Source organism: Hyla sarda, chromosome 2 (assembly GCF_029499605.1).
Source record: "Hyla sarda isolate aHylSar1 chromosome 2, aHylSar1.hap1, whole genome shotgun sequence".
Lineage (NCBI taxonomy): Eukaryota > Metazoa > Chordata > Amphibia > Anura > Hylidae > Hyla > Hyla sarda.
In genome coordinates, this window is record NC_079190.1 from 447,935,042 (window position 1) to 447,948,913 (window position 13,872).

Sequence of the window (13,872 nt, forward strand, 5' to 3'; positions counted from 1 at the left end):
TTATCTGTGTGGGGATGACTGTGCAACAAGCACATGGATTTCTATTCAGATGAATTGGGCCATTGCGGAACTGAACAAAACATGAATGTCTCAGAGCATCCTTAAACTACAATCCCACGTTCTCACTAAGTATATATTTATATAACATAAATCTTTGCTCCTTACGGGCTTAGAAGTCTAGTGGGCAGTTCTACTCAGTGACAGTAATATCTGTTTGTAAACGATTGAAAGGTTGTTGATCTGAAATAAGACCACCCACTGGACTCTTAAATTAGGAATGAGCAGTTATTTAAATCAAATAATAACTGGCTGTATAGAGTTTTTTTTAGGCCAAAAATGCTATGGCCAGATGTTAGCTTGGAGTCAATAGTGAAATATGAAAGCCATACCCACAAAGCATTTTTTTGTTGTTTTTTTTTTTTTTTTGCATTTTGCACCCTTTTGTGATTTTATTAGGCTCAGGGGTATTTTTCCTAAATTACAGCATGCTAAGGGTATGACATTTGTTCATGAAATCTTGCCATTTTCCTCCCATTGGCTTTCAAGGGAGTAGATACTGGCAAAAGTCTGTATACAGTATATTGCCTTTTTTCTAGCATTTTCCCCCCAAATTCTTCAATACTAAATCTTGAGTCAAATGATGAAAGAATCACATGACTTTTAATTAGAAAAATGCTGAGAAAAAATACAGGGGAAATAATAAAAAAAACATTAAGACTAATATACACAACTTTTGAAGAAAAACTGAGAAATGCCAAAAGTATTGCTAAGATCATTAAAAAGTAAAAAAAAAATACAAAACAAGAATGCAAAAACATAATGTAAACCTAGCCCTTTCTTCTGTAAATTGTGAACTTCATTTCTACTTAGTTTAACTTTCTTACAGCCTAATAAATTAAATAAAAATGTTAAATAAAATGTGGAGCGAAATCTAACCGCAGCACTACCTGGCCAATAATGATGTCATATAGCATGGAACCCAAAATATGGGATCTGTTCAATAGTCACAAGTACGATAATGGCAATCCTGGCATCAGCACTGATATATAGAGGGCAGAGTGTGACTATACATAATTGTGCCAATGACATAATAATGAAGGAACCTGTCACTTTATAAATGTATTAAGTTATTCATTGTCTCCGTAAAACACAACATTGGAGATAGAAAAGAGGAGAAAATGTGTGTAAAAGTATATAAATGTCTGAAATTGCTGGTAATAAATACGCATTTAGAGATGTTCTCCTACTTACCCGGAGGAAGCTATCCAGAGAGCCATTCTCCATGTACTCAGTCACAATCATAACCGGTTTGCCTGGAAACATTTACATATAAATTACTCTTTGTATACATTCAACACGACTTTATAGTTTATCCTGTACAACTGAGACTTTTAAGGTAAATTCCACCTCTTATGCCTTTTGCCATAAAACTGGAAGGAAGTGGAGCAGAATTAGACCTTCTGTTCTCCCCATTGCACTGTTCGTTGCCCGCCATGACATTACCCCCTGGCTGCCCACAGAATCACTGCCATTGTAGGGATACTTTAGAAGATTTTTTTACAGAAATTTCTGCAAATAAAAATCCATTCAATTCATTTGAATGGTGATGTTTCAGATGAAAGGGACAGTAGCAGAAATTTCTAAAACAAATGAGATACAAAAACTTTTTATATGTTGTACAGTACACCTTGGCAAAACATTAACCTTTCTACTATACTTTATAAAACAAAATAAAAATTTCTTATAAAGTATATTAGAAAGGTTAAAGGCGTACTCCTCCCCTAGACATCTTATCCTCTATCCAAAGGAAAGGGGATAAGATGTCAGATCGCTGGGGTCCCGCTGTTGGGGACCCTGGGGATCGCTGCTGCAGCACCCCGCTTTCATTACTGCGCAAAGCGAGATCGCTCTGCACGTAATGACGGGCAATACAGGGGCCGGAGCATCGTTACGTCACGGCTCCGCCCTTCGTGACGTCACGGCTCCGCCCTTCGTGACGTCACGGCCCGCCCCGTCAATACAAGTCTATGGGAAGGGGGTGTGGTGGTCGTCACGCCCCCTGCCATAGACTTTCATTAAGGGGACGGGCCATGATGTCATGAGGGGCGGAGCCATGACATCACGCTGCTCCGGCCCCTGTATCGCCCGTCATTACGCACAGAGCGAACTCGCTCTGTGCAGTAATGATGGTAGGGTGCGACAGCGGCGATCCCTGGGGTCCCCAGCAGTGGGACCGCGGCGATCTGACATCTTATCCCCTATCCTTTGGATAGGGGATAAGATGCCAGGGGCGGAGTACCCCTTTAAGGCTTTGGTAAGATGTCCAACATATAAAACATTTTTGAATGTGACAGTGCTCATTTGACAGTTCACAAAGTGCCGCTCCATGGAGATTTTGCCAAAAGAATGTTCATTCTTTAGGCAGAATCAATTTCTCATCAGAATCAATCACTCACAGAGTACACGGAGGAGCAGCAGTCTCCAACTAAAACTGATGGGAAGGAAGGCTGCTGCAAGCAATTTGCCAAAATTCAGCATGAAAATTCTGTAGTGTGACCAGGCCCTAACAGTTATACTAAGGGTAACAAGTTGCAACCCTTAAAGGGGTACTCCGGTGGAAAACATTTTTTTTTTTTTTTTAAAGTTAAACAGATTAGTAAATTACTTCTATTAAAAAATCTTAATCATTTCAGTACTTATCAGCTGCTGTATGCTCCAGAGGAAGTTCTTTTCTTTTTTAATTTATTTTCTGCCTGACCACAGTGCTCTCTGCTGACACCTCTGTCTGTATCAGGAACTGTCCAGAGCAGGAGCAAATCTCAAAAGCAAATCTATCCTGCTCTGGACAGTTCCTGACATGGACAGAGGTGACAGCAGAGAGCAGTGTGGTCAGATAGAAAAGAAATTCAAAAAGAAAAGAACTTCCTCTGGAGCATACAGCAGCTGATAAGTCCTTGAAGGATTAACATTTTTAAATAGAAGTAATTTACAAATCTGTTTAACTTTCAGGCTCTAGCTGATTTAAGAAAAAAATGTTTTCACCGGAGAACCCTTTTAAACACAAATCTTTTCACATTTTGCTGTACAATGTTACAGCAGTTGAGTACATATCATTTTATCTCACGTTACAGACTGTCAGTAATGTGTCATCTTCTAATAGGACTTACTTTTTGTAACTACTCCCTCCAGCCTTATGATGTTGGGGTGCTCAAACTGCCCCATAATGCTGGCTTCACTCAAGAAATCCCTCCTTTGTTTTTCCGTGTAACCAACTTTCAGTGTTTTAATGGCCACACTGATTTCCTTCTTAGACGGAAGCTTCAGACGACCGCTGCAAACTTCACCAAATTCTCCTATAGCAAAGTGGACAGAAGGTAGAGGATAGCAACAATATATTGAACATATGTAAAAATTATAGTCATTTTTTAGCCTGAGTGTGTTTGTGAAGTGTAGAGCAAACACTGGAAGTACATTAATGCCAGAGAGCAGGATGCAACTACATGCAACAGTTTGTGTGTTTTTATAGATCTATCTGCATGGACCAGCAATGGAGGCAAATATGTACAGTGACCCCCCGACCTACGATGGCCCCGACATACGATAATTTCAACATGCGATGGCCTCTCAGAGGCCATCGCATGTTGAAGGCAGCATCAACATACGATGCTTTTATATGTCGGGGCCATCGCATAAACGGCTATCCGGCAGCGCAGACTGCTTCAGCTGCCACCGGATAGCCGTTTACGGTGCCCCGTGTGGTCTGCTGACGATCACTCACCTGTCCTCGGGGCTCCGGCGCGTCCTCTTCAGGATCCCCTGCATCGTCGGTGCTCTCCATCGACGTCATCACGTCGCTGCGCATGCCGTCCCGTCATCCAATAGGAGCGGCGTGCATAGCGACGTGATGGCGGCGACGGAGATCGCGGATGCCGGGGAAGCAGATGCCTTGCCGGAGCGTCGGGGACACCCGATGGAGGGCGACATCCCAGGCAGCGGTGAAGAGCGGTGACGGTCCGGAGCGGCGGGGACAGGTGAGAACAACTTCCTATAACAGTGGTCTACAACCTGCGGACCTCCAGATGTTGCAAAACTACAACACCCAGCATGCCCGGACAGCCAACGGCTGTCCGGGCATGCTGGGTGTTATATTTTTCCAACATCTGGAGGTCCACAGGTTGTAGACCACTGTCCTATAGTTTCCATTGCACGGATCCCTCAACATGCGATGGTTTCAACAAACAATGGTCCATTTGGAAGGGATTACCATCGTATGTTGAGGGACCACTGTACAGTCCTTTCTATGACTGCTTGTGATCTTGTCGAGGGACCACTGTACAGTCCTTTCTATGACTGCTTGTGATCTCTGCTGTTTGGACAAGTTCAGCACCTGGATGTGTCTTCTGGTGATTTTTAGTCAGCACACATACACATGCTGAGCACGTTTTGGATCCACATGGGCCCTACTCAACAGTCATAATGCATTCAGCAGGTGTATTTTTGCTGCCTGCTGAATAAAATCACTAGAAGACACAAATGAGTGCTGGGTTTCCTTTCAACCTAGAGTCTTCCACGTGCACTATACTTTTAGCTGAACATACTTTTACCTTGTGTACTATTGTGTACAAGTTCATTAATGTTTCAAGAGTCAAAATAAGATAATGCATAGGCATAATTAAGAGCCAGCCACCCAAAAGTGGGATCAGCCCTTTATTGGGAGACTACATTGTTGTAGGTTGGAAAAGAACACAAGTGTTTGACAGAGAGAAAAGCCTGACCAGATTGTTTGGCTGGATTTACAAAAATTCTAATGAATGGATTTGCATCATTTTCCGTTTTTTGAACCCCCCTAAAAATATTGACCCTTGTGTCCTCAGCCTTGTCTTGCACACTTCAAGGTTATCTATTGCACGACAAAAGGTCTTGGCATGAAAGAACACTACTCTAAGGCTAGGGCTACATGGTGGCTTTGGTCATGTGACACAAAGATCACGTGATTCTGCACATAGGCCCACATTTACCATGCTAAAACCGACTCGTGTTTTTGAGGGTTATTTAAAATGATGTCGGCGCATAGTGTCTAAGACATGTCACCACCACTGTGCGACAAGAAAATCTGAAAAACCTGACATTGCATTGTAAAAATCCGGAAAGAGGGCGAGGTCTGTCTCAAAGGGGGCATAGTTGGCTGGAAAAGGGTAGTGGTTTCCCAACCCAACCTTTTTATTATGGAATTTACAAAAAATCCTGTGAATAAATGGCTGGACATTTCCACCTAGAAATAGCTGAAACAACATGTCACACTAGTAAAAACCCAACACTCTTAGTAAATGAGGGTCATAATGTTAGTGAATGGTGATGTGACAGAAATTCCATCCAGATTTTGGTTTGCAAGCCTAACAAGACCTCTAGGCAAGTTGGCAGTGACTTATCTATGATTTGGTTATTTTGTTAACCACCAAGGTACAACTGTGATAAGACTGCATGACAGCAAGTCGCAGACAAGTCACACAAAATATTTTAGCCACGCGACTTAGCTGAAAACTGCTATTGTGCAATATTGGTCACCATGTAGCCCTAGTCTAACTGTAAATGAGGTCCTTTTATTTATTCACCACTCATGTTGATTATCTTTGATCTGGTAAATGTTGGGCCTCATTTATTTAGGCTTTTCCAAGTAGATTTTGTAAGGTTTTTTTTGTATCACATGTGTCATGCATCAGAATTTCGGATAAAAGATCCAAAAAACCCTACTAACGCTCCACTTTACTCAGAAAACCCTAAAAAGGGATGTGGCTATCAGGGAAAGGGGCTTGTCTCCCCCCAAAAAACACATTTTCTAAAGAAACCTACAAATTTATTGATGTTTCCACATAAAATCTTATGGACTTGAGCTCTAGAAAACCTGACAGCTCAGAGCATGTGTAAATAAAAAAAAGTAAAATGTAGGGAAAATCACCAAATACAAGAAACAATAGTAAATACCATGGAAAAATGCGGAAACAAAAGCCTACAAAGCAAACTACACTCCAATGAGGCCCAATAAGTCGCATAAGGCCTATGTTCTAGATTTTATCTTATTTTTCTTTTTTTATTCTGTGCAGTTGAACCTGGCCAAAGGGAAAAAATGCAAGCTGGAAAAATTGGGTAAACAAAGTGGGAACTGATAAATCCCACTGTACAGTGCAATGTATGAAGTCTATGTACAGTGCACTGTATACTAAGATACTCTCTAATATATAAACTATGCTATAAGGGCAGGGTGCCTATTTAATATGGCTTCTGATGAAGCTTGGCATTTTTTTCTCTATGAAATTAGAGGTTTACAGGGTTAAACTGCAGCCCCTTAGACTTCTATGGGTCCTGTATTACAGTGGCATACAGAAGCCTTAGTGTTTCATTGCCGGATAGCTCCATTCAATGTGTTCAATGATCCAGTAAATTTAACTACGATTATTATAGGACATTAGAGTAATACTGGAAGCCTGCTGGAGTGTTATGGCCATTGCAGCCCTTATCTTGCTTATCATTTTTTTTTAGATCTTGCAATATATATATATATATATATATATATATATATATATATATATATATATATATACACACACACACACACACACACATACACATCTTTACACCTGACTACAAAAGGATAAAATCATCAGTTAAACAGAATATCATGTGGTTCTTTTATTCAGTTTGCAGACCAGTATTTGAACAACTTTTGTCTTCCTGTCATTTCTAATTAAATAAAACTGGAAAACAGCACTGAGAGATGGGACAACACTACAGAAAGGAATATCTGCAGTGCTGGAGCCTTGACCCTGCACAGTTCACGGAAATGGCACATCTGCAGATATAGTGGATCAGATGTAGCTAAGTTAGGCGCAGTATATATGATAGCAGACAGGGTTCCAGGTAAACCCAATGGGGGACATTTATCAATATTGGTGTAAGGTATTAGAGATTTTACCCGTTTGCTTGGTGTATTGTTTGCACAGTTGCTCAAAATTTACCAAAAAGTTACAAAGCACTTGATAAATTTAGGTTTTCGCAAAAAAAGTAGGCTTTGAGCAAGAATTTTTTTTGGGTACGGTGCACCAAACAGTAGACAACTTTAAAAGATGTTCTACCGAAAATTGCGCAAAAAAATAGTGCAAAAAATTTGCAGAGACATTTAGAAAACTGAAGTGAAGTAAATCTCATTTATAAATGTCCCCCAAAGAGTGTAGATGTAGCAGAGCTAACATTATATTGTCACAATGTACTACCTAAGGAATTCTTTAGAGTTACTAAAAAGGCTCATCTAAACAATGGAAGGGAGTATAAGAAGATTTTTGGCACCTGCTTTCTGGTGCATTTTGCACAATTGTTTTCAGCATTTGACTTTTTAACACATGCTTGTTATTTTTAGTTTTTGAACTATAAAGGGGGTGTGGTTTAACCCCTTAAGGACTCAGCCCATTTTGGCCTTAAGGACTCAGACAATTTAATTTTAACGTTTTCATTTTTTCCTCCTCGCCTTCTAAAAATCATAACTCTTTTATATTTTCATCCACAGACTAGTATGAGGGCTTGTTTTTTGCGCGACCAGTTGTCCTTTGTAATGACATAACTCATTATATCATAAAATGTATGGCGCAACCAAAAAACACTATTTTTGTGGGGAAATTAAAATGAAAAACGCAATTTTGCTAATTTTGGAAGGTTTCATTTTCACGCCGTACAATTTATGGTAAAAATGACGTGTGTTCTTTATTCTGAGGGTCAATACGATTAAAATGATACCCATTATTACTTACTTTAATATTATTGTTGCGCTTAAAAAAAATCACAAACTTTTTAACCAAATTAGTACGTTTATAATCCCTTTATTTTGATGACCTATAACTTTTTTATTTTTCCGTAAAAGTGGCGGTATGGGGGCTCATTTTTTGCGCCATGATCTGTACTTTTTTTTATACCACATTTGCATATAAAAAACTTTTAATACATTTTTTATAATTTTTTTTAATAAAATGTATAAAAAAAGTAGGAATTTTGGACTTTTTTGTTCACGCTGTTAACCGTACGGGATCATTAACATTTTATTTTAATATTTCGGACATTTACGCACGCGGCGATACCAAATATGTCTATAAAAAAAATTACGCTTCTTGGGGGTAAAATAGGAAAAAACGGACGTTTTACTTTTTTATTGGGGGAGGGGATTTTTCTCTTTTTTTTTACTTTTACTTTTACATTTTTTTTACATTTTTTTTACACTTAAATAGTCCCCATAGGGGACAATTCATAGCAATACCATGATTGCTAATACTGATCTGTTCTATGTATAGGACATAGAACAGATCAGTGTTTTCGGTCATCTTCTGCTCTGGTCTGCTCGATCACAGACCAGAGCAGGAGACGCCGGGAGCCGCACGGAGGAAGGAGAGGGGACCTCCGTGCGGCGTTATGAATGATCGGATCCCCGCAGCAGCGCTGCGGGCGATCCGATCATTCATTCAAATAGCGCACTGCCGCAGATGCCGGGATCTGTATTGATCCCGGCACCTGAGGGGTTAATGGCGGACGCCCGCGAGATCGCGGGCGTCGGCCATTACCGGCGGGTCCCTGGCTGCGATCAGCAGCCGGGATCAGCCGCGCATGACACGGGCATCGCTCCGATGCCCGCGGTTATGCTTAGGACGTAAATGTACGTCCTGGTGCGTTAAGTACCACCGCACCAGGACGTACATTTACGTCCTGCGTCCTTAAGGGGTTAAAGGGGTACTTCCGTGGGAAATTTTTTTTCTAATCAACTGGTGCCAGAAAGATATACAGATTTGTAAATTACTTCTATTTAAAAGTCTTAACCCTTTCAGGACTTATCAGCTGCTGTATGCTCCAGAGGAAGTTGTATAGTTCCTTTCTATCTTACCACAGTGCTCTCTACTGCCATCTGTCCATGTCAGGGACTGTCCAGAGCAGGAGAGGTTTGCTATGGGGATTTGTTCCTGCTCTGTACAGTTCCTATAAGGTAAAAGAAGAAGAGAGAAAACAAGGAGAGGACAGCATCTCTTGTGATTCTGTGGGTGGATATGCCCACTTTCACCCCCGTGTGGTATGCGCTCACCTGGGGGACTCTTGGAACAGCCGTGTCACCACTCCCTGTGGGATTAGACGATATATCTCTAAGATAACACTAAGATAACACATCCTAGATCTGAATGAATGAACTAATCATATGAAATACTTTCGTCTTTACATAGTTGAATGTGCTGACAACAAAATCACACAAATATCAATGGAAATCAAATTTATCAACCCATGGAGGTCTGGATATGGTGTCACACTCAAAATCAAAGTGGAAAACCCCACTACAGGCTGATCAACTTTCATGTAATGTCCTTAAAACAAGTCAATATGAGGCTCAGTAGTGTGTGTGGCCTCCATGTACCCGTATGACCTCACTACAACGCCTGGGCATGCTCATGATGAGGTGGCGGATGGTCTCCCGAGGGATGTCCTCCCAGACCTGGACTAAAGCATCCGCCAACTCCTGGACAGTCTGTGGTGCAAGATGGAGCGAGACATGATGTCCCAGGTGTGCTCAACCGGATTCAGGTCTGGGGAACACGTGAACCAGTCCATAGCATCAATGACTTCCTCTTGAAGGAACTGCTGACACACTCCAGCCACATGAAGTCTAGCTTTGTCTTGCATTAGGAGGAACCCAGGGCCAACCGCACCAGCATATGGTCTCACAAGGGGTCTGAGAATCTCATCTCGGTACCTAATGGCAGTCAGGCTACCTCTGGCAAGAACATGGAGGGCTGTGCAGCCCCCCAAAGAAATGCCACCCCACACCATTATTGACCCACTGGAGGATGTTGCAGGCAGCAGAACGTTCTCCATGGCGTCTCCAGACTCACGTCTGTCACATGTGCTCAGTGTGAACCTGCTTTCATCTGTGAAGAGCACAGTGTGCCAGTGGTGAATTTGCCAATATTGTGTTCTCTGGCAATGCCAAACATCCTGCACGGTGTTGGGCTGTAAGCACAACCCCCACCTGTGGACGTCAGGCCCTCATACCATCCTCATGGAGTCTGTTTCTGACCGTTTGAGTGGACATATGCACATTTGTGGCCTGCTGGAGGTTATTTTGCAGGGCTCTGGCAGTGCTCCTCCTGGTAGCGCCTCCATGCTCTGGACACTATGCTGACAGACACAGCAAACCTTCTTGCCACAGCTCACATTGATTTTCCATCCTGGATGAGCTGCACTACCTGAGCCCCTTGTGTGGGTTGTAGACTCAGTCTCATGCAACCACTAGAGTGAAACAACCGCCAGCATTCAAAAGTGACCAAAACATCAGCCAAGTAGCATAGGAACTGAGAAGTGGTCTGTGGTCACCACCTGCAGAACTACTCCTTTATTGGGGGTGTCTTGCCAATTGCCTATAATTTCCACCTGTTGTCTGTTCCATTTGCACAACAGCTTGTGAAATTGATTGTCATTCATTGTTGATTCCTGAGTGGACAGTGTGATTTCACAGAAGTGTGATTGACTTGGAGTTACATTGTGTTGTTTAAGTGTTCCCTTTATTTTTTTGAGCAGTGTAAATAACTATTGGGTAATATTTAAATCAATATCAAAATAGCAAAGTGCACATTCATTAATTTTAGCTGGCATGAAGTGACTTGCCATTTATTGTTGCCAGGATTTTGGGACAGTATGTCCAGCCATTAAAAAATAAAAAAAGTAACTTTTTTTAGCATTTTTTTCCTAATTTTTTTTAATTTTTGACAGTTGATAATATGGCCAAAAAATATGTGTGAACATGGCCATTGAAAAGTTTCAATTTCTGCACGACTTCACTCAATAAATGATATACAAACCACACAAAAAAGTATATTAAAATGTATCACACATCTTGTGACAATATAATAAATTTTGCGCAATGGAAACTGGCAAAAGGGTGAAAGTGTAAGCTCAAAAACGAAGGTAGTTGCAAATGATAAATGAGTGCAAGAGCGTATGTTTACATCTTTACATCCAACACTATAATGTACACACATAGAATAGGGTATGACACTGCTAAGTATCTATGCTTAACAATATAGGGCTCTTAGTCTCATGGTGATTGAGGGCACAGGCCAATACAATGCAGCGAAGTTGTGTTCTGTACCGTAGGCAAGGTATGTACCAATGTAAAACTCAAGATATCACATCTGGCACTCACCAATACTGGGGTCTTTTCATGTGTCCTTATCAAATTGGACGGCAGTAGTGGACGCCCCAGGGCGCTCACAGCCTCTCGGATCGTCCGATGTAACAATGACACATGAGAAGACGCCAGCATTGTGTTATCTTCATTTTTACATTCATCCACCAATATATTTTTGGTATAGGTGGGTAAACTGGCAGAATGTCTTTACTTTTGTGCCCCCTAAAAAAAAAAAAAATGACTTGTTCAGAAATGGGCCAAGCTTAGTCTCTACTTGACTACGTCTGGTCCATTAAAAGCAATGTGGGTATTCTGCGGTATTCCCTGTCATGTTCTACCGGTTTGCAGACATTTACCACAAAAATAAACTATTTTAAAATGTTAAACTGCACCAAAAGTGATTAAAAACAACATTAGCTCTGCTACATCTGTAAATATAACATCCAACCGCGCCTGTATTTTCCAGTTCCTGTGTCGCTGTCATACAAGTCCTTGACAACGTTAGACAAACTGCTCAGTATTAATATTTTATTGTATAGCTCCTACCTACGCTATATTATTATTAGCTAATAAAAAATAACTAGAAGGCCTTAAAATCAATGCAGAACTAGCGGTTTAATAGAAAGCATTTCCAGATACAATTCCCGACTAAGAAATACATTCTATTACATACATTCTCCTTAACTGTACAACCAGGTATGCACTTTTAAAGGCCCAGACCTACAAATAATCAAAGCGACGTATATTAGCTGATAATAAAACCTTGTACTGGCACATTTTGTAGTTGGCCTGGAGAATGCATTGGTAGAATACAATTCCCAACATGACTTGCCAGCCAAAGTTTAAAGGACCACAAAGACCAAAATGCAATATGTTTTGTATAAAAATCTTACCCAGGTGTATATATATGAATCATTGAATATGCATATATGCCGCTTTTATAATGAGGACCATTATTGCCAATGTAACCAGCCTCTCATAAAGCAGCATTGCTTGTTACCCTTGACAGCCAATGTACATGCCATATATCCTAAGCTCACACATGGCCTTTCTATTCAGTGACGTTTAGTGGGTCCCTGCAGCTCATTACAAATTTATTACATATAACACTTATTAAAAACATTTTTTTGTATTTTTTTTTAGTTGATGTAACTCAAGACTCTTGTTTCTTACCTGCTCCTATAACTTTATCTATGGCTATACATGAAGAGTCCAGCTCCTTCGCAAATTCATGCACCGCTTGGCTAGGATCTTCATAGGTGTGAGGATCTACGTATGTCCTGAGTCCAGGATACTTTACTGTTAGGGAAGAAAATGCAACATTTCTGTAACTGGTAATTAATTTCTGCTATCAGCATTTGAGCATATCTTATAGAATTTAATTCCTGTTCCTGAGTTAAAGCCTATACATGGGCAAATGCAAGTTTTTAGAGGTAGGTTTTGATGCCTATGAAAGAGATGGAAATATCGAACACTTTCCCTACTACTTCCATGGATACTCAATTTTATACATATACTACATTATAATTTGTTTAGAAATGGTAGTTGGTAGTATTCCTCAAATAACCTTGGAGGGCTAGTGTTTAATACCACTGTTCAGCAATGGTGGTGCGTATCTCCGATAGTTGTAAGTTAAAAGGTTACTCTGGGGAAGTTAAGAAAAAGAAAAATGCCTGTGTCTCCTGTAGTTATCAATGTGTTTTTTGCAGTTCCTTTGGCCCCTGATGTCTCCTAAATACTTTTCTTTCCTTGTTTGCAGCACAGACTACAACTCCCAGAAGTCAGTGCAGCTCTGTGTAATGGCTGCCAGCCAATTGCTTTCACTTTCACTATCTGTGTGCATGCTGTGCTGTAAACAGTCAGCCTCACACACTAAATGACTTCTCTTTCAGACTATCCATTCCCCCAGCAATAAATTATGCTGTGCTCTGAATGGCAGCAGTCAGCAGAAAACAAGCAGGGCTGAGGAGATAGCGAATCTTCTCTGAGCTTCTCTCAGGCACACATGGAGAGGAAGGGAAGGGGAGGGGGAGGGGAGAGGAGAGGAAGGGGAGGTGTGGCTGTACAGCCAGAGCTCCAGACCAGACAGAATCACATGGTGTTTGTCTTGAAGGGAGGGGGCTGCTCTCACTGAGGAGACAGACTGGATCTGAAGATGACATTTTTCTCACACTCCTTGCATGTAAGTGACAGCTGAAAAAGGAAAACTGCTCTATAAAGCAAATTAATGATATTTAGACAAATACATAGCTTGGTGAAAAGGAAAGGATGGGCTATGGGTTTAGTTCCCCGGAGTACCCCTTCAAGGTCTAAAAATCTTTGGCACAAATTTCTGCTGCTTATCATTGACCATATGCATTATACGGGACTGGCCAACCATCTAATGTAAGGATTAAGCATATTGGACCTTAACTGCCCAATCCTTTTGTTCTTGGGGAGACAAGCCACCACCAAAGGTGCCTCGAAGTGGCTTTCTCTCCTTTCCACATTCAGAATATGTACATGTTCTGCTAAACATGCATGTGCTTTGAGGTCGTACTTAACTACTTGAGCCCCCCCAGTGTAGATGAGATCTAATATCACCATCCAGTTATATAGAATAAGTCCATGTCCATTTGATTTTCTTCGGATATATACACTTGCCACCTTATTCACAGAATAAGGAA

The 13,872-nt window shown here is 41.0% G+C and overlaps 1 protein-coding gene across 2 annotated transcripts in view; it reads right to left on the reverse strand.

The window, feature by feature from the left end:
* The window catches only part of EPHA3 (EPH receptor A3), a 434,619-nt gene that overhangs the window by 52,492 nt on the left and 368,255 nt on the right, over nt 1-13,872 (reverse strand). For both annotated transcript variants that reach the window (XM_056559344.1, XM_056559343.1), the window contains exons 10-12: nt 12,380-12,505; nt 3,168-3,353; nt 1,252-1,313 (exon numbers count right to left, since the gene is read on the reverse strand). In XM_056559344.1, coding sequence (XP_056415319.1) covers nt 1,252-1,313; nt 3,168-3,353; nt 12,380-12,505 — 374 coding nt within the window. The remainder of the gene's footprint in view (nt 1-1,251; nt 1,314-3,167; nt 3,354-12,379; nt 12,506-13,872) is intronic.